We start from the raw sequence: 25,650 nt of genomic DNA, 5'->3' as shown, positions 1-25,650 counted from the left end.
CTTGCTTTGGACTAGTGTTAGTATGTTTTTTCCTCACACAGCCCACAATCTTAATTTTATTTATTTATTTTGTAAATGTTTTATTATTTATTTTTGAAAGAGAGCTGGGGAAGGGGCAGAGAGAGAGGGGAGGAGAGGATCCCAAGCAGGCTTTGTGCTATCAGCACAGAGCCTGATGTGGGGCTTGAACTCATGAACTCTGAGATCATGACCTGAGCTGAAGTCAGATGCTTAACCAGCTGAGCTACCCAGGCGCTCCCTGAGCTGAAATCAAGAGTTGGACGCTTAACCAACTGAGCCACCAGGTGCCCTTGACACATTCCAATTTTTACATTTTAAGACCACATATAAACAGGGCGTCTTAAGTGCCTCAGTCGGTTAAGCATCTGATTTTCTATTTTGGCTCAGGTCATGATCTCACAGTCATGAGATCAAGCCCCAAGTTGAACTTCACTCTGAGCTTGGCATGAAGCCTGCTTAAGATTTTCTTTGTCTCATGTGCCTGGGTGGCTCAGTCGGTTAAGCATCCTACTTTGGCTGGGGTCATGATCTCACAGTTTGTTAGTTCAAGCCCCGCTTCCCTCCCTCCTTCTCTCTCTCTCTCTCTCTCTCTCTCTCTCTCTCTGTCTCTCTGTCTCTCCCCCTCCCTCTCCAACCCTCCCTCCCTCTCTGTCTGCTCCTCCCTTGTGCATGCTTGTTTTCTCTCTCTCAAATAAAATAAATTCTTTTGAAAAGACCTATAATCTCTGCCTTTTTATTAGCTTTATTTGATCCATGTAGTTATTAGGATGGGTGATACACTTGGATCTATTTCTACCCTCTGTCCTTGGGTCTTCAGTTCGACCATAGTTTTTCTTTGCTTGTTATTTTTTTCTCTCCTGTCTTTTGTTATTTGATTGGGGTTGTTTTTCTTTTAATATTTTTTTTAATGTTTATTTATTCTTGAGAGAGAGACAGAGCATGAGCAGGGGAAGGGCAGAGAGAGAGACAGACAGACAGACAGACAGACACAGAATCTGAAGCAGACTCCAGGCTCCAAGCTGTCAGCACAAAGTCTGACGTGGGGCTGGAACTCAGATCATGACCTGATCCAAAGTCAGATGCTTAGCTGACTGAGCCACCCAGGTGCCCCGAGGTTTTGTTTTTGTTTTTTTTTTTTAATTTATGTATTTTCAGAGAGAGAGAGAGAGAGAGGAAAAAAAAAAAAAATGAGTGGGGGAGGGGCAGAGAGGGATGGAGAGAATCCAAAGAAGGCGCTGTCGGCACAGAGCCCTACGTGGGGCTCGATCTCATGAAATGTGAGATCATGACCTGAGCCAAAATCAAGAGTCAGACGCTTAATCAACTTAGCCACCCAGGTGCCCCTTGATGGAGTTTTTAAAATTCAGTCTTTGTCGGGGCGCCTGGGTGGCTCGGTCGGTTAAGCGTCCGACTTCGGCTCAGGTCATGATCTCATGGTCTGTGAGTTCGACCCCCGCGTCAGGCTCTGTGCTGACAGCTCAGAGCCTGGAGCCTGTTTCAGATTCTGTGTCTTCCTCTCTCTCTGCCCCTCCCCTGTTCATGCTCTGTCTCTCTCTGTCTCAAAAATAAATAAACGTTAAAAATAAACGTTAAAATTCAGTCTTTGTCTCATCTACTGGTTTAGAAATTAATTTCTGTTTCTGTTCTTTTTTTGGTTATGTTTAGCTTTTAACTTGCATTCTTGACTTTTTATACTATCAAAAAAAATTAGCACCTTCAAGATTCTAGTTTTAACATTTATTCTCCCATCTTCCAGTTTATTGTGTCTAGTATTTTAGTTGCAGTTTGTTCTAACCCCTCCCCTAAATTAATTTTTTCCCTTAATGATAAGTATTTATTTAGACTTCCCAACAAGCCTATCCTTTTCTTTCCTCTCCATGACTTCTTACAGCCCACTCTTTCCCTTTGGGCTTGGTCTTTTTTTTCCTTTTTTTAGTAATTCTTTTAGCAGAGATTTGTATGTAGTAAAATCAGCCTTGGTATGTATGATAAAAAGTTTTTAATTTATATCTTCATTTTTCCCATACTCTTGTATGATTGTTCATAGTTTTAAATTCTAGATTGACCTTGATTTTCTTTTCTTTAGGCTCCACACCCAGCATGGAGCTCAACGCAGAGGTCAAACTCAAAACATTAAGACCTGAGCTGAGATCAGGAGTCAGTCACTTAACCAACTGAGCCATCCAGGTGTCCCAGACCTTGATTTTTCTTAACACTTTGATGATATGATTCCATTGTCTCCTAGCAGCTATTTTTCCGTTGAGTAGTCTATTGTCGGTCTAATTGTCACTTTTGTGATTCCTTTTTCTCTCTTGTGGCTTTTAAGTTTATTTGTTTTGTTTTTTTTTTTTTTTTTTTGCCTCTGCTATTTTTCACTTGTACTTCAGTATTCTAGGTTTGGACTTAATTTTTTTTTTCCACTTGGGCCTTTTTCTGCTCCTTCGACCTGATCTGTCTCCTTTTTTCCTCTGGCTGCTATTTTTTTTCTTCACTACTGTTCTAACAGAAGTATTTGGACCTTCTCAATCAGTATTCTCTGTATCTTTTCTTGTATATAGCCTTATCTCTTTATGTCATTCTCCTGCATTCTGGAACATTTTCACATTCTATTTTCCAATTTTAAATTCTGTCTTCAGCTCTGTCTATTCTACTTAATAACTTAAAAAATTGTTTATCTTACAGGGCACCTGGCTGGCTCAGTCGGTAAAGCATTCAACTCTTGATCTCAGGGTCATGAGTTGAAGCCCCACAAAGGGCATGGAACCAATTTAAAAAAATTTTTTGTGTGTTTATCTTAATGTTTAATTTCTGTACTTTTTTTGGCTTTTAAAAATCTGCCTGTTTTTACCAATTGGCTTCTGTTCCTTCCTTTGAGCTCTTTGAACATCTTGAACTTTTTTTATTAATGTTTCTTTTTTTAATGTTTGTTTATTTTTGAGAGAGAGAACTCATGCCCAAGTGGGGAAGGGGCAGAGAGAGAGGAAGACAGAAACCCAAGCAGGCTCCACCGTGTCTGCGCAGAGTTCAATGCGGGGCTTGAACCCACAAACTGTGAGATCATGACCTGAGCGAAAATCAAGAGTGGGACTCTTAACCAACTAAGTCACCCAGGTGCCCCAGACATCGTTAACTTTTTAAAAAACTTTACATTATGGAATTTTTAAGACTTTTTATTACAGAAATTTGCAACATGCAAAAGAAAAGAGAATGGTAATGAACTGCCTGTGTCCTTTACCCAGCTTTCACCAATTACTAACATTCCGCCATTCTTTTTTAAATTTTTTTTTTTTTTAACGTTTTTTTATTTATTTTCGAGACAGAGAAAGACAGAGCATGAACGGGGGAGGAGCAGAGAGAGAGGGAGACACAGAATTGGAAGCAGGCTCCAGACTCTGGGCCATCAGCCCAGAGCCCGACGCGGGGCTCGAACTCACGGACCGCGAGATAGTGACCTGAGCTGAAGTCGGACGCTTAACCGACTGAGCCACCCAGGCGCCCCATGCCATTCTTTAAACATGCTTATTTTAAAGATGCTTTTAGATTATTCTGTTATTATCTTATCGTTGGAGTACAAGTTCTTTTGTTACTCTCCCATATGATGGTTTATTTCCTCTTATGGTGTTTTTGTTTTCCCAGTGGAAGCTCATTTTGAGTTGGGATTTGTTTCCATGGGAGTCCCATGTGCTCTGGATTATGGAGGCATTCCTAAGGGGAGTTTTGTTTTCTCCTCTGCTGGGGCCCTGCGAGTTTAGCTAGTTGTCATTACTTTGGAGTAATGTGTATTTGGAGTCTCCATCTGTGTCTGGTGAGAGTCTGGGCTTCTGTTTCTTATGGACTCTATTTTTCCATGAGGGCCCTGGCAAAAGGCTAGTTCCCTTACTTCTCCAGGCTGGTGTGCAATTTTTTAAGCCCCATCTAATGAGGGGTGGAAATGTATTCCTTCATGGCCTCTGGCTTTATGCATGTATCTCAGTTCTGGTTCCTGTCATGCAAGGGACCTTCAGCCCTTGGGACTCCTCTCCCTTGGGATTAAGTCCCCAGCCCTCAGCCCTTAGATGTTAAGAACTATATCCAGCTTCCTTTTCCCTTGAGTCCTACAGCTTTGGCACCTGCTCACTGTTGGTTGATTCCTTTTTGTTCCTTGCACTGCAGGTTCGGCTTTCACTCTTGGTTTCAGCTTAGCTATATGTGTAAGGAGTGGAGGGTGCTGACTTTTATCTAGCATTTCTAGGTGAGGTTTTCTTGTCAAAGGAGGGAGGTAGTAGAGTTCATATCAGACTGTCCTTAATCATGGTTTGTTTGCTGCTTTTGTTTTTTTTTTTTAAGTTTTTGATTTTTAATAGCTCAGACTTTTTGACTTCTTGTATGCCAGGTACTTGCCTTATTTCACTGAGTTGTGTGAGGCAGGCCCTGATATCATCACCCTTTATGTGTTTGTTTTATAGATGAAGAAAGAATTGTGGAGTGGGCTCCTTGTAGTCTCACATTTGGGAAGCTGGGCTGGGGGTTCTGACTTCAGCCTCCATGCTTTACCTCTTCCCGTGCTCCCTCTCACTCCTTTCCAGATGGAGCAGGGCAAGGATAATCTTCCTTCAGTGCTCCATTACTTTGAAAGTAACTTTGATTTATTTCTTCTGATTGTCACAGGGATTCGCATTCATTTTAGAAAACATGGAAAATATAAACATTTGTAAAGGAGAAAATAAAGTCACCATAACCACATAACATAGGTGTAACTGTAAACATTTTCCTGTGTAGTTGACCCTTGAACAACACAGTTTTGAACTGGATGAGTCCACTTATATGTGGACTTCTCCCCCATAAAAACAGTACAGTACTACAAGTGTTATTTTTTCTTCCTTGTGATTTTCTTAACAGTTTATTTTTATTTATTTGAGAAAGAGAGAGAGAGAGAGACCGACCAAGTGTGAGTGGGGGAGGGGCAGAGAGAGAGGGAGACACAGAATCTGAAAGCAGGCTCCAGGCTCTGATATGTCAGCACAGAGTCCAATGCAGGGCTCAAACTCATGACCTGAGCTGAAGACGGACGAACAGTTTCTATTCTCTAGCTCACTTTGTGTAAGAATACAGTATATAATACATATGCATAATATGTGTTAATCAACTGCATGTTATCAGTAAGGCTTCTTTTGAGAATCAAAAATTATACTCAGATTTGCATGCGGAGTTGGCATCCCTGACCCCTGTGTTGTTCAAGGTTCAACTGTATTTCCTTTGTGGGTTTTTTTTAATAATTTTTTTAATATTTGTTTATTTTTGAGAGAGTGCAAGACAGTGCAAGCAAGGGAGGGGCAAAGAGAGAGGGAGACACAGAACACGAAGCAGGCTCCAGCCTCTGAGCTGCAGCACAGTGCCTGACGAGGGGCTCATACTCACAAACTGCGAGATCGTGACCCAAGCCAAAGTCAGAGGCTTAACTGCCTGAGCCACCCAGGCGCACTATTTCCTTTGTGTTTTAAAAATAATGCCTGCGATAGGTATCTTATATGTAATTTTGTGCCCACCTTTTGTCACCTAGTAGACTATGAGCAATTTGTATCATTAAAATTTATTTTAAAGGATAATTTTAAAATGGTCTAAAATTTTAAAAACGTATTACAGAAGTGCTATTGACTAAAATAATTTTAGAAATATAAAAATGTATAAAATAAAAGCCTGACTTTCAGTTAGTCTTTGTTAACAGTTTGGTGCTCTATACTTTTTCAGAACTTTTTTTTCTTTTCAGAAACATTTTGCTTGTTTTTAACAAAAAATAGGTACTTTACACATTATTCTGCAATGTATTTTTTTAATGTTTATTTATTTTGAGAGAGAGGGGGAGAGAGTACACGCACGTGAGCAGGGAAGGGGCAGAGAGAGAGAGAGGTTGAGAGAATCCCAAGCAGGCTCTGTTAGCGCAGAGCCTGGCTAGGGGCTCAATCCCATGAACCGCAAGATCAAGATTTGGGTGGAAATCAAGAGTCAGATGTTTAACCAACTGAGCCACCCAGGCACCCCTGCAACATATTTTTTTATTCAATGTTGTGGCTTTCTTTCCATGTGTGTTCATAATGATATATTTTATAATCATTTATCTCAGAATTACACCAGCAGTATGAACGGATGCTCAGGAAAATTAAAACCACCTAGGAAAATGCAGAATAAAAATTTTATAGTTTAAAAAAATACAGTGTTGTGTTGCCTATGCTGCACCCACCCACCTATCCCACCTCACAGGAGGCCACATTTGGCATGAATCAGCTTGTAGGGCTGTTTCTGTATATTTACCTACTTAACTGTGTAGTTACAGAATGTATTAGAGAGTGTATGTATGTGTGTGTTTAGTATAAATGTAAACTATCTTTGTAGATGCTCTATAACCCCTTGTCCTTGTGTCTGTATTTCTATGGCAGGTTACAGTATCCGAGAGATTGAATTTCTTGTATCAGAGGGTATATGTCTATTATTATCTTTTCATAAGTTTGCCTTTTGTATTTGTTCTTATCCTGCTTGTAGCCTTTGTCCATTTTTCTTTTTTTAAATTGTGAAAAACATATAAGATTCCCTCCTAAGAAAATTGTAAGTGTATAATGCATATTGTTAACTACAAACACAATGTTGTACAGAAGATCTCTAGAACTTTTTCATCTTGCATGACTGAAACTTAAACCCATTGAGCAGCCATTCCATTTCCTTCCCATCCCCCAAGGCTCCCAGTAACCATCATTCTGTTTCTGCTTTGATGAGTTTGACTACTCTAGATACCTTATAGAAGTGAAATCATGAAGCATTTGTCCTTATGTGACTAGTTTATTTCACTTTAATTAGATTTATTTGACTTTTTATTGAAATGTATACAGTCAATATTTAACATCTTGCTCACCAGGTTCATCTACGTTATCACATATTACAGAGTTTTCTTTTTTTAATGAGTGAATAATATTCCACAATTGAGTATAGTTGAGCCACAAAGTTCCATTAGTTTCAGGTGTACCACATGGTGCTTGACTGAGTCTGTACTTCATGCTGTGCTCACTATAAGTGTAGCTGCCATCTGTCACCATGCAACAATATTATAATATCATTGACTCTGTTCCCTCTACTGCACCTTTTATCCCCATGACTTATTCATTCCATAACTGGAAACCTGTATCTCCCACTCCCCTTCACCAATTGTGCACATCCTACTGCCTCCCTCCCCTGTGGCAACCATCAGTTTGTTCTTTATATTCGTGGGTCTGTTTCTGCTTTTTCTGTGTGTGTATTCATTTGGTTTTTTTAGATTCTGCATATAAGTGAAATCATATGGGTTTTGTCTTTCTCTAACTTATTTCGCTTAGCATAATACCCTCTAGGTCCATCCATGTTGTTGCAAATGGCAAGACCTCATTCTTTTTTATGGCTGAATAATAGTCCGTCGTATATGAATACCACATCTTCTTTATCCATTCATCTATCATTGGACCCTTAGGTTGCTTCCATATCTTGGCTATTGTATTTTTTTTTAAGTTTATTTATTTATTTTGAGAGAGAAAGAAAGAGAGCACGAAGTGGGGGTGGGGGGTGGAGAGAATATCCCAAGCAGGCTCTAGCTGCCAGCACAGAGAGCGGCACGGGGCTCGATCCCACAAACTGTGAGATCATGACCTGAGCCAAGGTCAAGAGTTGGGCCCTTAACCAACTGAGCCAGCCAGGTGCCACTGTATCTTGGCTATTGTGAATAATGCTGCGGTAAACATAGGAGTGCACATGTCTTTTCGAATTGGTGTTTTTATTTTCTTTCAGTAAATACCCACTAGTAGAATTATCAGATTCGTATCATATTTCTATCTTTAATTTTTTGAGAAACCTCCTCACTAAGAGTGGCTGCATCAGTTTGCATTCCCACAAACAATGCAGCAGGGTTCCTTTTTATCTACTTTCTCGCCAACACTTGTTATTTCTTGTCTTTTTTTTTTTTTTTTAAGGTTTTTATTTTTAAGTAATCTCTGCACCCAACATGGGGCTTGAATTCACAACCTGAGATCAGGAGTCACATGCTCCACTGGCTGAGCCAACCAGGCACCCCTTGTCTTTTTGATTCTAGCCATTTTAACAGGTGTCAGGTGATATCTCATTGTGATTTTGATTTGCATTTCTCTGATGATTAGTGATGTTGAACATCTTTTCTTGTGTCTGTTGGCTATCTGTATGCCTTTGGGAAAATGTCTATTCAGGTCTTCTGCCCATTTTTGAACCAGATTATTTTTGTTTTTGGTTTTTTTGGTGGTGAATTGTATAAGTTCTTTATATGTTTTGGATATTCCTTATTGAATGTATCATTTGCATATATCTTCTCTCATTCAGCAGGTTGCCTTTTCATTTTGTCGATGGTTTCCTGTGCTGTGCAAAAGGTTTTTATTTTGGTGTGATCCCAATAATTTATTTTTTCCTTTTGTTTCCCTTGTCTGTTGAGACATCTGAAAAAATGTTGCTAAGGCTGATGTGAAAGAAGTTCTGCTTGTGTTCTCTTCTAGGAGTTTTATGGTTTCAGGTCTCACATTTAGATCTTTAGTCCATTTTGAGTTTACTTTTGTGTATGGTGTAAAAAGTGGTCCAGTTTCATTCTTTTGCATGTAGCTGTCCAATTTTCCCAGCGCCATTTATTGAAGATACTATCTTTTCCCCATTGTATATGCTTGCCTCCTTTGTTGTAGATTAATTGAGCATATAAGTTTGGGTTTACTTCTGGTATACCACATTTTCGTTATTCATTCATCCATCGATGGACGCTTAGGGTTGATTCCATATCTTGCTTATTGTAAGCAATGCTGCAGTGAGCATGAGAATGTGGATACTTCTTCAAGATCCTGATTCTAATTTTTTTTTTCCTTAGTTGTGACAGATGACTTTTTATTCAGTATTTAAGCCATGTACACTTGTAGATGGTAGGATACGAAGGCTATAACAGCATTCTCCTTAAGATGTAAAGTTTAGTGTAAACATTGGAAATTTTACACATAGCACTGAGCACAATACTTGAATTCTTTTTTTTTTAGTTTAAATTCAAGTTAGTTAACATACAGCATAGTATTGTTTTCAGGAGTAGAACCTAGTGATTCATCACTTCCGTTAACACCCAGTGCTCATCCCAACAAGTGCCCTCCTTAATGCCCATCACCCATTTAGCCTACCCCTCATCCAGCAACCCTCAGTTTGTTCTCTGTATTTTAGAGTCTCTTATGGTTTGCCTCCAACTCTGTTTTTATCTTCCTTCCCTTCCCCTATGTTCATCTTTTGTGTTTCTTAAATTCTATATGTGAGTGAAATCATAAGATATTTGTCTTTCTCTAACTGTCTTACTTTGCTTAGCATAATACACTGTAGTTCCATCTACATTGTTGAGATGACGAGATTTCATTCTGATTGCCGAGTAATATTCCATTGTATATATGTATATATACCACACCTTCTTTATCCATTCATCAGTCAATGGACATTTGGCTTTTTCCTTAAGTTGGCTATTGTTGATAGTGCTGCTATAAACATTGAGGTGCATGTGCCCCTTTGCTAATTCTAATTCTTTTGGATAAATACCCAGAACTGGGATTGCTGTATTATATGGTAGTTCTGTTTTTATTTCTTCAGAAACCTCCATACTGTTCTCCATATTGGCTGTACTATTTTACATTCCCACCAACAGTGCACAAAGATTCCAGTTTCTCCATATCCTCTCTGATACTTGTTATTTTCTCTTTGTTTTTATAATAGCCATCCTAACAGATGTGAGGTGATCTTCATTTCCCTATAATGATTAGTGTTGTTGAGCATCTTTTCACAGATGTCCTGGCCATTTGTATGCCTTTGGAGAAGTGTCTGTTCTAGTCTTTGCCCCTCTTGTAATCAGGTTGTTTGTTTCTTTTGCTGTTAAGTTGTAGGAGTTTCCTATATCTTTTGGATATAACCACTTGTCAGATATATGGTTTGCAAATATTTTCTTCCATTCTGTATGTTGCCTTTTGCTCTGTTGATTGTTTTCTTGACCGTGCGAAACCTTTTTTGTTGTTGTTGTTGTAGTTCATTTGTCTATTTTTACTGTTGTTGCCTGTGCCATTGGTGTCCTATCCAAGAAATCGTTGCCAAGAGTAATGTCACAAAGTTTTCATCCTATATTTTCTTATAGGAACTTTATAGGTTCAAGTCTATTTTTAAGTCTTTTATGTATGGTATAAGCTAAGGGTCAGTTTTCATTCTGTGCATGTGGATATTCAGTTTTCCCAGCACCATTTGTTGAAGAGACTATCTTTTCCCCATTGTTTATTTTGGTACCCTGACAAAGATCAGTTGCCCATATGTGTGTGGGTTTATTTCTGGACTCTGTATTCTATTCCATTGGTATATAATATCTGTCTTTATGCCCATATTGTTTTGATCACTATAGCTTTGTGATATGTTTTGAAATTGGGAAGTATGAAGCCTCAGCTTTGTTCTTTCTCAAGACTGATTCAGCTGTTCAGAGTCCTTTGTGGTTCCACATGAATTCTAGAATTGTTTTTTCTTTTTCTGTTAAAAAAATGCCACTGGGATTTTGGTTGGGAGATGCATTAAATCTGTAAATCTCTTTGGGTAGTATGGACATTCTAACAACGGTAAGTCTTCCAGTCCATGACCATGGGTTGTCTTTCCATTTTTCTGTATCTTCTTTAACTTCTTTCAGCAGTATTTTGTAGTTTTAAGTGTACCAGTCTTTTGCCTCCTTGATTAGATTTATTTTATTCTGTTTTATGCCATTTACGGGATTGTTTTTTCTTAATTTCCTTCTTGGATTGTTTATTGTTAGTGTATAGAGACACAACGGATTATTTTTTATTTTTTATTTTATTTTTTATTTTTTTAAACATATTCATTTTTTGTCTCTCAGAGAGAGACAAAGCATGAGTGGGGGAGGGACAGAGAGAGAGGGAGACACAGAATCCAAAGCAGGCTCCAGGCTCTGAGCTGTCAGCACAGAGGGTCAGCACGGGGCTCAGACCCACAAGCTGTGACATCATGACCTGAGCTGAAGTCAGACGCTTAAGCAACTGAGCCCCACAACTGATTTTTGTATGTTCATTTTGTATCCTGCAACTTTCTAGAATTCACTTACCAGTTCTAACAGGGTTTTTGTGTGTGTATGTATGGAATCTTTAGAGTTTTCTACATACAAGATCTTGTCATCAGCAAACAGATAATTTTACTTCTCCCTTTTCAATGTGGATGCTTTTTTAATTTTTTTCTTACCTACTTGCTCTAGCTCGGACTTATAGTACTGTGTTGAATAGAAATGTTAAGAGTAGGCATCCTTGACTTGTTCCTCACCTTAGAGGAAAAGCTTTTAGTTTTTCACCATTGAGTATGGTGTTAGCCGTGGGCTTTTCATTCATGGCATTTAAAAAAAAATTTTTTTTTAATGTTTTTATTTTATTTTTGAGAGAGTGTGAGCGGGGGAGGGGCAGAGAGAAAAGGAGACACAGAACCCTAAGCAGGCTCCAGGCTCCAAGCTGTCAGCACAGAGCCCCACATGGGGCTCACACCCACAAACTGTGAGATCATGACCTGAGCTGAAGTCAGACACTTAACTGACTGAGCCACCCAGGTGCCCCTCATTCATGGCCTCTAAAATATTGAGGTAATTTACTTGTATTCCTAGTTTATTGCGCATCTTTATCATGAAAGGATGTTAAATTTTGTCAGATGTTTTTTTCTGCGTCTATTGAGATAATCATGTGATTTTTACCTTCTATCTGTTAACGTGGTATATCACATTGGTTGATTTTTGTGTGTTGAATCATCCTTGCATCCCATGGAATCAATCCCATTTGGTCATGGTAGATGATCCTTTCAGTGTGCTGTTGATTGTGGTTTGCCAGTATTTTATTGATTTTGCATTGTATTCATCAGGTAGCTGTCTTGTAGTGTCTTTTTCTGTCTTCGTTACCAGGGTGATGCTGGGCTCAAAACATGAATTTGGAAGTGGTCCTTCCTCTTTAAGTTTTTAGATGAGTTGGGGAAGGGTTGGTGTTAATTCTTAGTTAAATGTTTGGTAGAATTTACTTGTGAAGCCATCTGGTTCTGGGCTTTTCTTTGTTGGAAGGTTTGATTCTGATTTAATCTTACTAGTTATAGGGCTGTTCAGATTTTCTATTTCTTCATGATTCAGTCTTGGTAGGTGTAAGTTTCTAAGAATTTGTCCTTTTCCAATTTGTTTACATATAATTATTCAGAGTAGCCTCTTATAATCTTTTTTATTTCTGTGGCACTGATTGTAACGTCTCCTCTTTCATTTCTGAATTTAAATAAATTTTAGTCGTCTCTTTTTTCTTAGTTTAGCTGAACGTTTGTCAATTTTGTTATCGTTTCCAAAAACCATCTGTTAGTTTAGTTCATGTTTTTCTGTTGTTTTTTCGAGTGCCTGTTTTGTTTGTTTCTGCTCTGATCTTGATTATTTCCTTCCTTCAGCTAACTTTGGGCTTAGTTTGTTCTTTTTCTAGTTCTTTGATGTGTACAGTTAGGTTGTTTGACATTTTCTTTTTTAACGTAGGCGTTTATTGCTATAAACATCCCTCTTAGCACTGCTTTTGTTACATTCCATGAGTTTGGGTATGTTGTGTTTTGTTGCCTTAGCCCATTTTTTATTCTGTTATCTTTGTCACATTGAGCTGTACTAGCTCTTATGCATAGGTCCTTGTCTTTATGTTGCAAGCATTTTTCAGTTGTTGGTCTTTCATCTTGTAGTCCTTTCATCAGGTAGGAGTTTAAATTTTGATGTAGCCATATCAGTTGATCTTTCCCTGTATGGTTTCTCTATTTAAAAAGACCCTGTCTCCGCAGAATTATAAATATATATGTATATAATTATTATTTTATGATTATGTTTTTATTTGTAGGAAATATATACCACATCTTCTTTATCCATTCATCAGTTGATGGACATTTGGGCTCTTTCCTTAATTTGGAATTAATGGGAAGGATATGAAGTGGGGATTGAATGTTTTAATTGCACGACGTCTGTCACATGGATAGCACCTTCACGAGTTGCCTGTAAATGTCAGATATCTAGGCTATTTCCAATTTTTTGCTATTATAAATAAAACTGACTGTATTTCTGGTTATTTAGGGTAGAATTGGAGAACAGAATTCTAAGATCAGGAGGAGACTAGATAGTGAAGCAGTTAAAAGCAGAGACTTAAAGATGTGTTGCCTGCATTTGATTCTCGACTCCTCTGTTCCATTGCTTTGCAACCTTCTACAAGGTGTTTCCTATACCTTCCTTATGCCTTGGTTTTCTCATCTGAAAAATGGAAGTAATAATAGTACCCCCACTCCCTCAGAATTCTACTGAGGCTTAAATGTTTAATACACATGAAATACCGGAACAGGGCCTGGCACGTGGTGAGTACTCAATTACTGTTAGCGTTAGGGTTTAAGTTTATTTATTTTAAGAGAGAGAGAGAGAGAGTGCGTGCATGTACACTTGAATGGGGAAAGGGCAGAGAGACAGAGAATCCCAAGCAGGCTCTGCCACTGTCAGCACAGAGCCTGATGCAGGACTCATACTCATCAACCGTGAGATCACGGCCTGAGCTGAAATCAAGAGTCAGATGCTTAATGGACTGAGCCACCCAGGCACCCCGTGATGGCATTTTAAGACAAGTGACTTTCTGGAAAAGTCCTGTTGTTTTTATATTTGTATTATGGGAATAAAGGAGATCCCATTGCCCCAACCCCTTGTTATCATTGAGTTTTATCATTAAAAACAATTTTTTTAATGTTTATTTATTTTTGAGAGTGAGAGAGTAGGAGAGAGACAGAGGGAGACAGAGGATCTGAAGCAGGCTCTGCACCATCAACACAGAGCCCGATGTGGGGCATGAACTCACCAACTGTGAGATCATGACCTAAGCCAAAGTTGGATGCTTAACCGACTGAGCCACCCAGGCGCCCCAAATCTTATCATTTTTTAAAGTTTTGCTAATTTGTAAAATTGAATATGTATAATGGGCTCTTATTATTTTTTTTAATGTATACACTTCTGTTTTCCTCTTGAACCTTAAAATTAAACTGCTGACTTTAGGAAATGGTTTCTATTGCCTTCTAGGTCCCTTTTTTAGAATTACATTTTTAGAACTTGAAGCCCACCTTCTTTTAAGTATTTGTTTCCCCCCAGTTCATCACTTAGCCTGTGGGGATCCTCCTAAGTCTATGCCTGTGGCTTGTTCTTTGGGCACTGACATTCATTTGAGCCCCTGCCACCTGCCGGGCCCTGTGCTGGTGCCCTGGCCTCACAGAGGAGCAAGTTGCTGTGTATGAGAGAAGACAGCTAGGAGAGGTGGCAGGCAGCACGGGGCAGCGGGCATCAGAGTCAGGACGTGTACACATCGTGGTGCCACCCCCCCCCCCCCAAGATGGGGCTGTGGGGTTGGGAGAACCTTAGGAGGAGTTTTCAAAACTACACGTGGGGCCGACTTTTGAACACAAAGTGCAGCTGCCTTTGGTGTGAGGAAACCCACTCCGTGGAATACCAAGCTTGAAATGAAAGAAGTTTTCTTTTTTTTTTTTTTTACTTTATAAAATAATTTGTCATAGCATTTTTAAAAAATGTGTTCTTTCTATACATTTAAAATATGTTGCTTGGAGGCACCAGGCTGGCTCGGTTGGAGCGTGCGACTCTTGATCTCAGGGTTGTGAGTTCAAGCCCTGCATTGGGTGTAGAGATGACTTAAAAACAAAATCTTTTTTTTTTTTTTAATGTGGCTTTAGAGGCTCCTGGGTGGCTCAGTCAGTTAAGCGTTCGACTCTTGATATCAGCTCAGGTCATGATGTCACAGTGTCATGAGTTCAAGCCCTGCGTCAGGCTCTGTGCTGATAGTGCCAAACCTGCTTGGGATTCTCCCTCTTCCTCTCTCTTTGCCCCTCCCCTGCTAACACTCTCTCTGCTCTCTCAAAATAAATAAACTTAAATAAAATAATAAAATTAAATTTAAAATGTAGCTTGAAAAAAGTTTCATTTAAAAAAGCATTTCTGAAAGCACTGATCTTGGGTATGTTTCCTAACGTCTTCAGATCTCAATTTTCCCTTCCATTAGGAAGGTCAGATGAGGTGTTTTCCTCCATTCACAACACTGCTGGCTGGCTGAGCTCTGTGGTTTAAATGGATGGCAGGAGCCAGTATGGAAGTTCAGGGGGCAGATAGCTTACAGGGCGGAATGAGCGTGCGGAACTCTGCTGAGAAAAGGAGCTGGCAGTTGGCTCTGTGGCAGACTTAGACTTGGCAGGGCCGGTCCGCTCTTTGGCATAGGGGTATCCTCATCGCCAGCACCGCACTTCCGAGTTTCTTCCTCATTTTGTAGGAACACCCCATTTCTGGGCACTCTTAAGTATTGCCTGGAGGGATGGTGTGCCTAGATGGCAAGGTAGGACTGCTGCCCTCTCCCCTCCTCCCCTCCTCCTCCTTTCTACTGCTTAATCAAGAAAGTGACCCTTAGCTCTTTTTCCAAGCCACCGACTTTCAATTGATCTTTGCTGCTAGTAAGAGGAGGGGAGGTACTTTCTGGTTCCTGCTAAAGTTACCTGACAGCGGAAGGTGTGCATCTGATAATTATAACTCTGGTGTTTCCAAGGCCTGAGCGATTTAGCTAAGAGCAGTAATCCTGATCTTATCAGGAGGGTTTTGTAGTCCAACAGTGTTGCTTATAACAATATCTGTTTTACTTCCTGGGGCTTCAATCTCCTTTTAGGATTCTCGTATAATCCTGCCCATTACCCCCTTGTGCATGTCTCATTACCTCCTGGAACCAGTTAAAACTGGTGCGAGGGCAAAGATGTTTTTCTTTTCTTCCTACCAAGATCTGGGAATTGAGCTTTTAACATTCCAGCAACATCAACCTGGCCAGCAGTAGAGCAGTCACAGTGAGCATAGATGATACCTGCAGAGCCAAGGGCTAGCCAATGAAAAGGTAAGTTGCTTATTTAAAAAAAAAAAAAAAAAAAAAAAAAATTACAATAGTAACAACAGCAATATTCAGCCCAAGTACTTTAGTTACATTTTATATTTCAAAGCAATTAAATAGTATCCATGAGTTTTTGAGATCAGCCCCTTTGAAGTCTAGTTATTTTCCTAATGACTACCTTGAGATTCATCCCCCAGGAATTTGCCCAGATCCTTGACCTTGGGGTTCAGAATCTATTAGATTATAGAGAGTAGACAGAAAGGAAACACATTACTGTTCTGTGTCTTTAGAGAACACTCAAGAATCTCTGCAAAAGTTATCTGAAGTATGTATGAAGGACATGACAGTTTCTTGGAGGTTTCAGAATATGGGGAGCACAGATGAAGAGTTGGTGACTTAGCCTCTGCACTTTAAACCTGAAGGAAAGGGTTAACTCTTGCCTTGGGGAGGAGTGAGGAATGGGAACTAAAATTGCTTTGGACATCTGAGCTGTGCTTTAATAAGATATTCCAGGTGGTCAAGGAGTAATCCTAAAATAGCCTAGATACTTAATTGCTTTTAAAGTCAGGCGCTCCTGTCTCTGGGGAGGTACAGCTCTAAGGAATGTAGTGCTGGCTCCTAAGATCTTGGAGGCGTGGTCTGGTTGGGCTTTTTTTTTTTTTTTTTTTTCCTTCCTTCTCCTTCCAAATCCCAGTAAAAAGAAAGGCTCAAGGTAGCCTTCTTGGGTCAGGAAACACTGGTTGAATTTCTCCCTTTCTCCCCACCAGAAGCTGGCTCTTGCTGGTGCCAGCTGCCATAACCTGGCTTGTTCCAGGGTTGTGGAATATTCTCTGTCTTCTCTCCCCTCCCCCCACCTTTCTTTCCCGCACACTCTCACCACCAGCACCAGAGATAGTGGTCTATTCCTGTGTGATTACTTGCCCAGCGTCTTTCCATTCCCATTAGAACCTTTCTTAGGATAAGGTTCACATTTATCCTTTCCCTTTTGTCCCCTTAGTCCAGATCCAGTTAATTCTCTGACTTGGCTGCTTCTTCCCAAGACTTTTCTTTTCTCCCTGGTCCTGCTGTCCCCTACCCCTACCCTAGGCTCTCTGCATGGACTACCACACAGCCTGCCACCCCCTGTGCTGGCTTTCCTCTCCGGTCTTCCGGGCATTTTACAAAAGTAGTGTATCTGCATTGCAAAACGTAATGCGGGCCAAAGCATATTTTGTTACGTGAAGAGTCATACTGCCCCCTTACTAGAAAGGCTAAATATTGTGAAGGTGTCAGTTCACTGAACTATTCCATAATTTCAGTGCAATCCAGATTTTCTTCATTGGGGTCAAGGGAGAAGGGGGGAGAGCAAGTGATGGGTCTTGCTTGACACATCATTCAAAAGTTAATCTAGAAAAAATAAACAATTGTTTTTTTAATCATCTCTCCCTCTCCATTAGACTGCAAGCTCCAGGAGGTCAGAGGCTCCTAACTGTCTTGCTCTTTTTGCCTCAGAACTTTACACAGTTTCTAGCATATCCTAGGTGATCACATGTTCGTACGGGAATGATATAATGAAAAATTGGAAAGTGAAAATCCCGCATAGTCTCAACCCGATTAGGTGTCTACATACGTTTTTAGATTTCTATTTTTTCCCAACCAAAGTAGGCCATTAAAATCTTCTAAAACACTGGTTTAATCATTTATGTTCTGCTCAGAAAACATCACTGCCTCCCTCCTGTTCACAGTTCAGAGTTTAAATTTCCTCCTGGTATTCAAGGCATTTCACAGCCTGTTCCCACCTCAACTATTCAGACTTGAATCCTCCCTGCCAAAACATGCCTTGTTTATCCCCCCACTCTGTGCTCATTTACACTGTAAATCTCCCCTCAACCCATTCTTCCATGCCGGCTTTATCTCCACCTCTGAGGAGCTCTCCTTTCTTCCACCTCCTGGGCACTTTGTGTTTTGGTACTTTGACTTGCTCTGCTCAATGCTCTGTGTGTCCAGCTTGTTTTTCCAACTCCATGGTAAAACTCCCAGCAGGGAGAATCACTTTTTGGGGAGTAGGGGTATTCTCAGCAGCTTGCACAATGCTCTCCCTGGGCTGGGTTCTCAGGAAATCAGTGTTGAATGAGTTTGTCATAGGGTCTTTGCTGCTCAGGACAGAAAGGGCCCCTAGAAGCCCTCTCATCCAACCCTGTCCCATGTTGGATTCCACAGCGTGACGTCCCAGACAGATGGCCATCCCGGGACAGGAAGCTGCCCACCTCCTGAGAAGACCCCCTCCGTTACTGGGCAGTTCTGATTGCTAGAGAAGTCCTTCTTCTGTCGACCTGGGTAATTTCTGCCCCGTAACTGTAGTTCTGCCCTCTGGGGCTTTCTGGAAAAAAGGAAAAGAAAAACAACAACACCTTGCGTCCTCTTCTCCAAGGCAGCCTTTTAGATTTTCAAAGAGTGAATACATTGTCCCTCTGTCTTCTGGATCTTCCAGGTTGAAGTGTTGGGGAAGCACTGTTTTAATTTTGAGGAGCAGTCAGGTTAGACTTTGATTCATTATTGTTTGAAGGCCTTTTATGTGCACGTTCACAGTGCTAGGTGCCATATTCTGCCGCCCTCTCTTTCTCTTTCCCCTGGTGTCCTGTACCCTGGGGGAAGATGGGTCCCTTCCTACCCAGGATGTTCTGTTTTGGAGGTAGTGGTGAAAGGTTAGCAGTTCTTATCCCAGTACCCCCAGATAAGTCCCCCGGGCAGGTGATGCCTGAGGGCTAGTTTCCTGGCTGGCTGCACTTGCCAGGTGAAACCTAGGAGATGGGACTGGGACTAAAAGGGCCATGACTTGGCAGTGTAGGCTTCTGTGACCAGAGGATTTTCTTCTTCTTCTCCTCCCTCTCTCCTTTCCCGATGTCACACCCGGAACACTCTCTGCTGTTTCTTCCACCCACAAGGCAGGACGGCGTGACAAAGAGAGCCAGACCTGTGTTTGCATGTTGGCACTGCCACTGGGAAGCTCTGAGACCCTGGGCCACTTAAGCAGCTTGCTCTCTTTGAGCCACTGTTTTCCCATCTCTAAAATCACTACCCCTACATCATACAATTCAGTGAGAAAATGCTTGTTAAGCCCCTGGCCCAGTCCTCGCTGCACAGAAGATGCCCAAACATTAGCTTCCCTTCCTTCCCCCAGCCTTCTTCCACTCCCATTTTTGAGGGATTTAAAAGCACGACACTGTGCTTCCCTGGGAAAAATAAACTGAATGTGGATATAGCAACCACAGCTAGCCTTGGATGGGTATTTGGGAACAAACTGTCAGTTTCCTGTGAGCTCCTGGTGAGATCAAAGCTTTTAAGAGAGGTCTTAAGTAGGAGAGGCTGGGAAGGTTGTAAATGGCAGTAAGTGACCACTCACTACTGCCTGCAGCCCTCATGGTAACAGAGCCTGTTCCCCTGGCCGGTAGCCTTGCATGCAGCGGCCCTTCAACTGAAATGCTTTTCTCGGGGACCCCCCTAAACTGTGGAGCTAGCTCCTTTTGGATGTGTGTCCCCCACGCTCACCTCTGCCACTCCTCACTCTCCTCCCCACCATGCTCAGCATCCAAGACAGAAGGCATCACTGGGCTTCGAGCAGTCACACCCACAGCCTGGTGAGAGGCCAAGAAACCCACACGTCAGCTTGAAGTGAGCTATGTTTTTACAGTAGTTGATCAGAGTGCTGAAGCCTGCAGTCCTCCCCATGAAAGGAGGAGAGAACAGAGGAGTTGTGGGGTTGGAGGTCCCATGGGGGAGCCCATTCCTGCCTTTCAGTAAACGTGCCCATGCTTTCTCTGTACTAGAGGCTGGGGATACCCTGATGGGATGTGCACAGACTCGAGGGGACACACACAGACTGGGGATGTAGGCGGGACACAAGTAACCAGCACATCCGGTGATAGCCCAGAGGAGAAAGGCATCAATTCTGCCTGGTGGGCAGAAGCGAGAGTCTTCGTGGAGGAACAGCATTCAGGCTAGACTGTGAAGGGCGGGCAGAGCCAGGAATTACTCTCACTGCAGCCAGAAAATCTTGTGAAGTAGGGTTTAACTGCCCCAAGACCAAGAGAGTCATGCAAAGAGAGCGGACATTTTCTCCTCAGCCCCAACTGAATATTTTAAATTAAGTAATGACCCATCCCAGCCTCGGACAAAAGAAAACAACTCCACTCCCCTGGGGGTTTTTTTGTTTTTTTGTTTTTTTGTTTTTTTATGTTTATTGAGAGAGAGAGCACACACGCATGCTTGCACATGAGCGAGCAGAGGAGGGACAGGGAGAGAGAATCCCAAGCAGGCTCCCTGCTGTCAGCGCTGAACCCGACATGGGACTCGATCCCACAAACCATGAGATCATGACCTAAGCCAAGAGTCGGATGCTTAACCAACTGAGCCACCCAGGTGCCCTTCCTGTGCTTTCTTTAAATCATAACTAAAATTCCTATCTGTGGAATGGGTCAAATGGTAGCATTGCCCAAAGAGTTGAGTGTCCTCTTTCCGTCCCGTTCTGGCAAATTTCCCTGTCTTCTGTGGTCACTGAGCTAGGGGTGTTAGGCTAAAATCCCATAGCTAAGCAGATTTGCAAGTGTTTCATATTTAGTGAGCCACAGCTAGTGCGAGGTCTGATTCTCCCACCACTTGGGTTCTGATGTCTAAGCAGAGCTGGAGAAAGCCAAGGGGTCATGACAACCCCCAACCCCCACCCTTCTCCTCTGTTCCTGAGCTGAGCTCTCGCACTTGGGTGTTTATTTTCACACGTAGTCACACAGTGGTTGTACTGATGTGCTTGTTTTTACACTCCTCTCCTGCTGTGGAAAGCCCTGTCTGAATTCTAGGTTGTGGATTCTGTCCTCCTCACCCAGCTGAGTGTTAAATAGTTTCTGAGTGAGCATTCTGAGTGTCTGGAAGTTATTGTAATTAGCAAAAAACTGTGTTTTCATCTCTCTTGGTGACTGATAGAGAAAAAATCCTCCTGTGCTTCAGATCTCTAGCTGGAGAGAGTTGGGAATTGAGCTGCCACAGTAAACAGCTGACATAACAGAAGCGGCAATGATCCCCCATTAAATGTCTTTCAGCCGATAGGGGCTCCCGGGATAATTGACTTTCCAGCAGGAATTACTGGCTCAAACAAAATCACTGGGCATTAGGGCAACCTACTGCATCTTTTGAAAGGGGGACTGTAACTCTGTCTGGGTTTGCTGACCTGACAGGCATAATTCATCTTGATTATTCATTGTGCTGGTTCCCACCAGATGATACCAGATTTCTGTTGACTGTAATTACAATGTGGGGCTGAATCTTAGCTTTTTTTTTTTTTTTTTTAAATAGTGTTTCTCCCGCTTGGTTATTGGCTTCCCTGAGCCAAAGAGCTGTAGAGAGATCTCTAACAACGTCTGCCTGGGGAGATGATGAGTGCACAGTCAGATAGCATTTACTGAGCACTTCCTTACACACATCTTTTGTGAGATAAGCAGGGAAACAATTTGGTGTAGCCTGTTTCATTTCAGCTGACAGAGTGTCACTTCTTCTTGGTTATACTTACCTCACGGTGTACTAAATTGCTACTGTCAGGAAGTGGGTCTACATCTCAGAGCCCTCTTTGAGTAGGGGAGGCAAAGTATGGTCCCAGAATATAACTGAATAAATAATACCTCCTGCTTTCGGGCAAGCTTGATTAGAGGGGAAGATAGAAAAGAAGGGAATTAGACCAGGCTTTTATGTTACTGACAAGGTTTTACAGCGAGATCCCTATGCAGTCCAAAGAATGTCCTCCCAGGAAACCCCTGCTCCCCATCCCCGGATGCCCCTCCCCAACCATTTACATGCCCCAGTGCCTGCGCATGCGCCCGAAGTCCTCCGGGAGAAATGAGAGAGTGACAGGCTTGGTGCATCCAGTCCCATCCACTGGGTCCTCCACTGACCAGTGTAGACTTCTACTGTGACATTTCATATTCCCCACTGGCAGAGGGCCTGTTTGACTCTTCTGTATGGTATGTGTGTATATTTTTTGAGGAGGTGCCTAATTGACTCAAATAGCCAGTTAAGGCCTTTTAGTAGTGATTATAGTTCATCAGGCATTCGCTGGGGCCTGTTAAGTGCCAGCAGTGTGCTCTATGCTGGGGGTACAAAGATGGATGAGAAACTTTTGCTTTCAAGGAGCTTACGATAGGGTGAGGATGATAGATAATTCCAAAGTATGTTAAATTCTAAGCTCAAAATGTATAGCGATTTCTTCCAGAATACTTAGCGCAGCCGAGAGTGAAGGGAAGGCTTCCCCCAGAATATGTTGCCTAATCTAAGGAGTAAGAGTTACCCAACTGAATAAAGGCAGGAAGCAGGTTCCAGGAACATAAACAAAGGTGTATTTGCTATTTCCTCCTAATTGGCTGAATGGTGTTGGTTTAACCCAATCAATTAAATTAGGATTAGGTTTTCATTATTTCTCTAATGGAAATGAATTTCATCCTAGGGGCACAGTCTGTATACCCTGGGAATAACGTCAAACTCTGAAGGCTGTCCTTTCACTAGGGAGTTCTGGTCACTAGACTTCCAGCTTCCAGTGGTGAGGTTTAGTGGAGAGACCAGAACTTCAGGGCCTGCCATCTGTGATCCTTTATCCTCCACTTCGAGTGGTCACGTGGCTTTACAGCATGCTATGTAGTATACAAACGTGCCATAAAATCATACAAACACACATGCCGTGTAGAACCTGAAGAAAAGTGGGACAGCTCAGAGTGATGGCTTCGGGAGGATCAGCTAGGGATGAACAGATTCTCAGAAAGTTGGGCCTTTGTCTCCTCCTCTTCTAGGATTATCAAGGATAAGTAACACCCACCCTCCTCCAACAACTGGACCTGATTCTTCCACCTGACTCCCTCTTACTTTGGAACCATTACTGAAAGCGAAAGAACAAGATGTCCCTGTAAGAGCAGCAGAGGCGGTTACCTGAGGAGTCTTTTACAGTCTGAGCCAAGATAGCACAATTGCTCAGGGTCTTCATCTTTGCCCTAAAAGATTGCCTTGTCCTCCATCACTCTCCTATTCCCTTCTGAACTCTGTGCTTTGTTCTCCTTTAGAATGGTGGTTTGGCCTGGAGTGATGATGCAGACGGAGGCCGGGGAAGAGAGATCTCTCGAGATTTTGCCAAGGTCTGTAATGTCTCCTTTGTGATAATGAATGGGGCAGCTCTGCAGTGGGTTGTTAAATCTGATCCCCAAGGAATAAGGACGGGAATGGCCCGTGAGTCACATTTGTAGTCATACAGATAGATGGTTGTGTATCTCTGGTGGAAATCTTCCTGCATTAGACGGAATTTTTCATTGTGTTTTTTTCTGGGGGACCGGGATTGCAGCTGTATGAACTGGACGGTGATCCGGAAAGGAAAGAGTTCCTGGATGACCTCTTCGTCTTTATGCAGAAGAGGGGTGAGTGTGCAGTCTCCTCAGTTTTTCAACTCCGTGAATATTAATTGAGTGCTTACTGTGTGTAAGTCACTGTTAGCCATTCTCCCTGCAGAGTGCTGGCATCTTAGCCCAGGAGAACAAGAGGCACTTACTGCTGAGTGGTTCTGACCTAGCAGAGTAGTCGACAACCAGATCGAAGAGGACAGAGAGGGCCTTGGCAGAAAATAAATGGAATGATCCATCTAAATTTGGTCCTGCCTTATTTTTGTTGCTCTCTTCTGATTAACCGGCCTCTCTGGTGTTATTTTAAATTCAAATGTACTTTTTTCTTAGCCTCATAGCAACTTTGGGCATCACTTAAACTAGTATGTCAGGTTTCCTCTTGGTGTACCTAGTCCTGCAGACACTGAGAAAGGCCAGTAAAAGACCAGAGGTCCCTCGGGATTTGTTGAGAGGGTCTGAAATGATCCGTGAAAAGGAAAGGCTAACTCGTTTTTTCTTATCCATTGGCTCTGGTTTTTGCACCCCGTGGCTTGGTTTGGGGCGCTCTGCATGGGCACCTACTTTATAATGCGCCTTCTCACTTCTCTGTCCTTCTCTCCTTCTCACTCCCACTCCTCACCCCAGCCATCTCCACTTTGGACCCTGGTGGGACTGAGTCTTGAGCCCAATGACTCAACTTCCTGGCTTTATGTCCTGTCATAGCAATGAGTTCACCAGCCAGGTTAGCCCTCAGGAAGCATGGCCAGAAAGCCAGCCTCTCTAGAAGGTCCTCAGCAACCTGTGTAGTTCCACCTTCATCACCCTCAGGACAGAGCCACACAGCACAGCTGTTCCCACCAGCCTCCTGCCTGGGACCCTGCCTATGTCTGATTGTGTATCCCTTGGTTTCTGTGTCTGCTCCTTTATTGAGACCCGGGAATGAAATCTTCCTCTTTATCCTAGGCTAAGCTATAATGGCAGCCCCCAGCAGGTACTATTCTGCGTTAACTCCTTCCTCTCCCTCTTCTCCCCCGACCCCCCAGCACACCCTTCCCCCTCTCTCCTCCTTCCTCTTCCTTTACCTTGTAAAGCCTCACTGCTGTCCTAGTAGCGTGCATGTTACTGCTGGTTTGCTTACAGAGGTAGTAGGAAGTTTGGTGTCTCCGTGTCCTCCCATCTCCAAGCCTCTCAGAGCCGTCCAGGCAGCCCACAGTTTACTCCTCCAGCTGCTATCTGGAGCTGCATGTGCCAATGCAAAACAAGAATATAATCCCCAAAGATAATGTGACTGGCAGCAGTGAAACTCCCTGGTTGCCCTGAGAGCGAAAAATCCACTTAATACTTTGGTCTCCCTTCCAATTACCTTTTAATTATTTACAAGCTCCACAAGCCCAGCTGGTGCAAACCCAGGAGCTGATCTCGTCTCAGAGGGGCTGCCACAGCAATATAGATTTTAATCAGCAGTGTGGCTCCACTGCTTTCTTTTCTACTTTATTGTCTCCCTTCCCAGAAGGATTTTTAAAGGAAAATGGAAGTTAGATCATCCTCGCCAAGAGTGAATGTCGGAAATTATTTGTTTACTACTCTGTGTCCCCAGTAGACTAGGAGCTCCTTGAGGACAGCCACTTTATCATTTCTTTGTGTCCCCGGTGCTCACACAGGACCATACAGGGAGGTGCTCAAGATGTGTTTGGCGTGCAAGCAGTCCTAACTCAGGTTTTCTGCACTTAGCTGGCCCCACGCAGGAAGGCTGAGCTGCCCCGCTCTGGGTAGCCGCCCTGTAATCTGAAGTCAGCAGTAGAAAGCAGCGTGTGCCGAGAAGCCTGCCATGCTGTGGCAGCTGGGGACTGCCACAGTGCCATCTAGGATATTTCTCAGGGACCCTGAAACAGGGGACTGCCACACTGCCATCTAGGATATTTCTCAGGGACCCCGAAGCAGGAGTGAGTGACTCCCTTTGATCGTGTCAGTTTATGGTTATTCAGGCTGGGCAAATCTTTTTCTTCTTTCTTTCTTTTTTTTTAATGTGTATTTTTTGAGAGAGAGAGAGAGAGAGAGAGGAGGGAAAGAGACAGAGCATGAGTGCGGAAGGAGCAGGGAGACACAGAATCTGAAGTAGGCTCCAGGCTCTGAGCTGTTATGACAGCACAGAGCCCGACGCAGGCTCTCACAGTCCAGAAGATCATGACCTGAGCCGAAGTCGGGCGCTTAACCGACTGAGCCACCCAGGCGCCCCTGGGCAAATCTTTTTCTGTCCTCACCACTTACGTTAGGTATTT

At 42.5% G+C, this 25,650-nt stretch overlaps 1 protein-coding gene across 5 annotated transcripts in view; it reads left to right on the top strand.

The window, feature by feature from the left end:
• Positions 1 to 25,650, top strand: part of ARID3B (AT-rich interaction domain 3B) — a 56,585-nt gene that overhangs the window by 12,514 nt on the left and 18,421 nt on the right. For all 5 annotated transcript variants that reach the window (XM_058737058.1, XM_058737061.1, XM_058737060.1 and 2 more), the window contains exons 3-4: positions 23,063 to 23,134; positions 23,338 to 23,410. In XM_058737058.1, the coding sequence (XP_058593041.1) occupies positions 23,063 to 23,134; positions 23,338 to 23,410 (145 nt within the window). The remainder of the gene's footprint in view (positions 1 to 23,062; positions 23,135 to 23,337; positions 23,411 to 25,650) is intronic.

Source organism: Neofelis nebulosa, chromosome 7, assembly GCF_028018385.1.
Source record: "Neofelis nebulosa isolate mNeoNeb1 chromosome 7, mNeoNeb1.pri, whole genome shotgun sequence".
Lineage (NCBI taxonomy): Eukaryota > Metazoa > Chordata > Mammalia > Carnivora > Felidae > Neofelis > Neofelis nebulosa.
The sequence above is the reverse complement of the archived record's forward strand: the minus strand, read 5'-3'. Positions and strand labels throughout refer to the sequence as shown.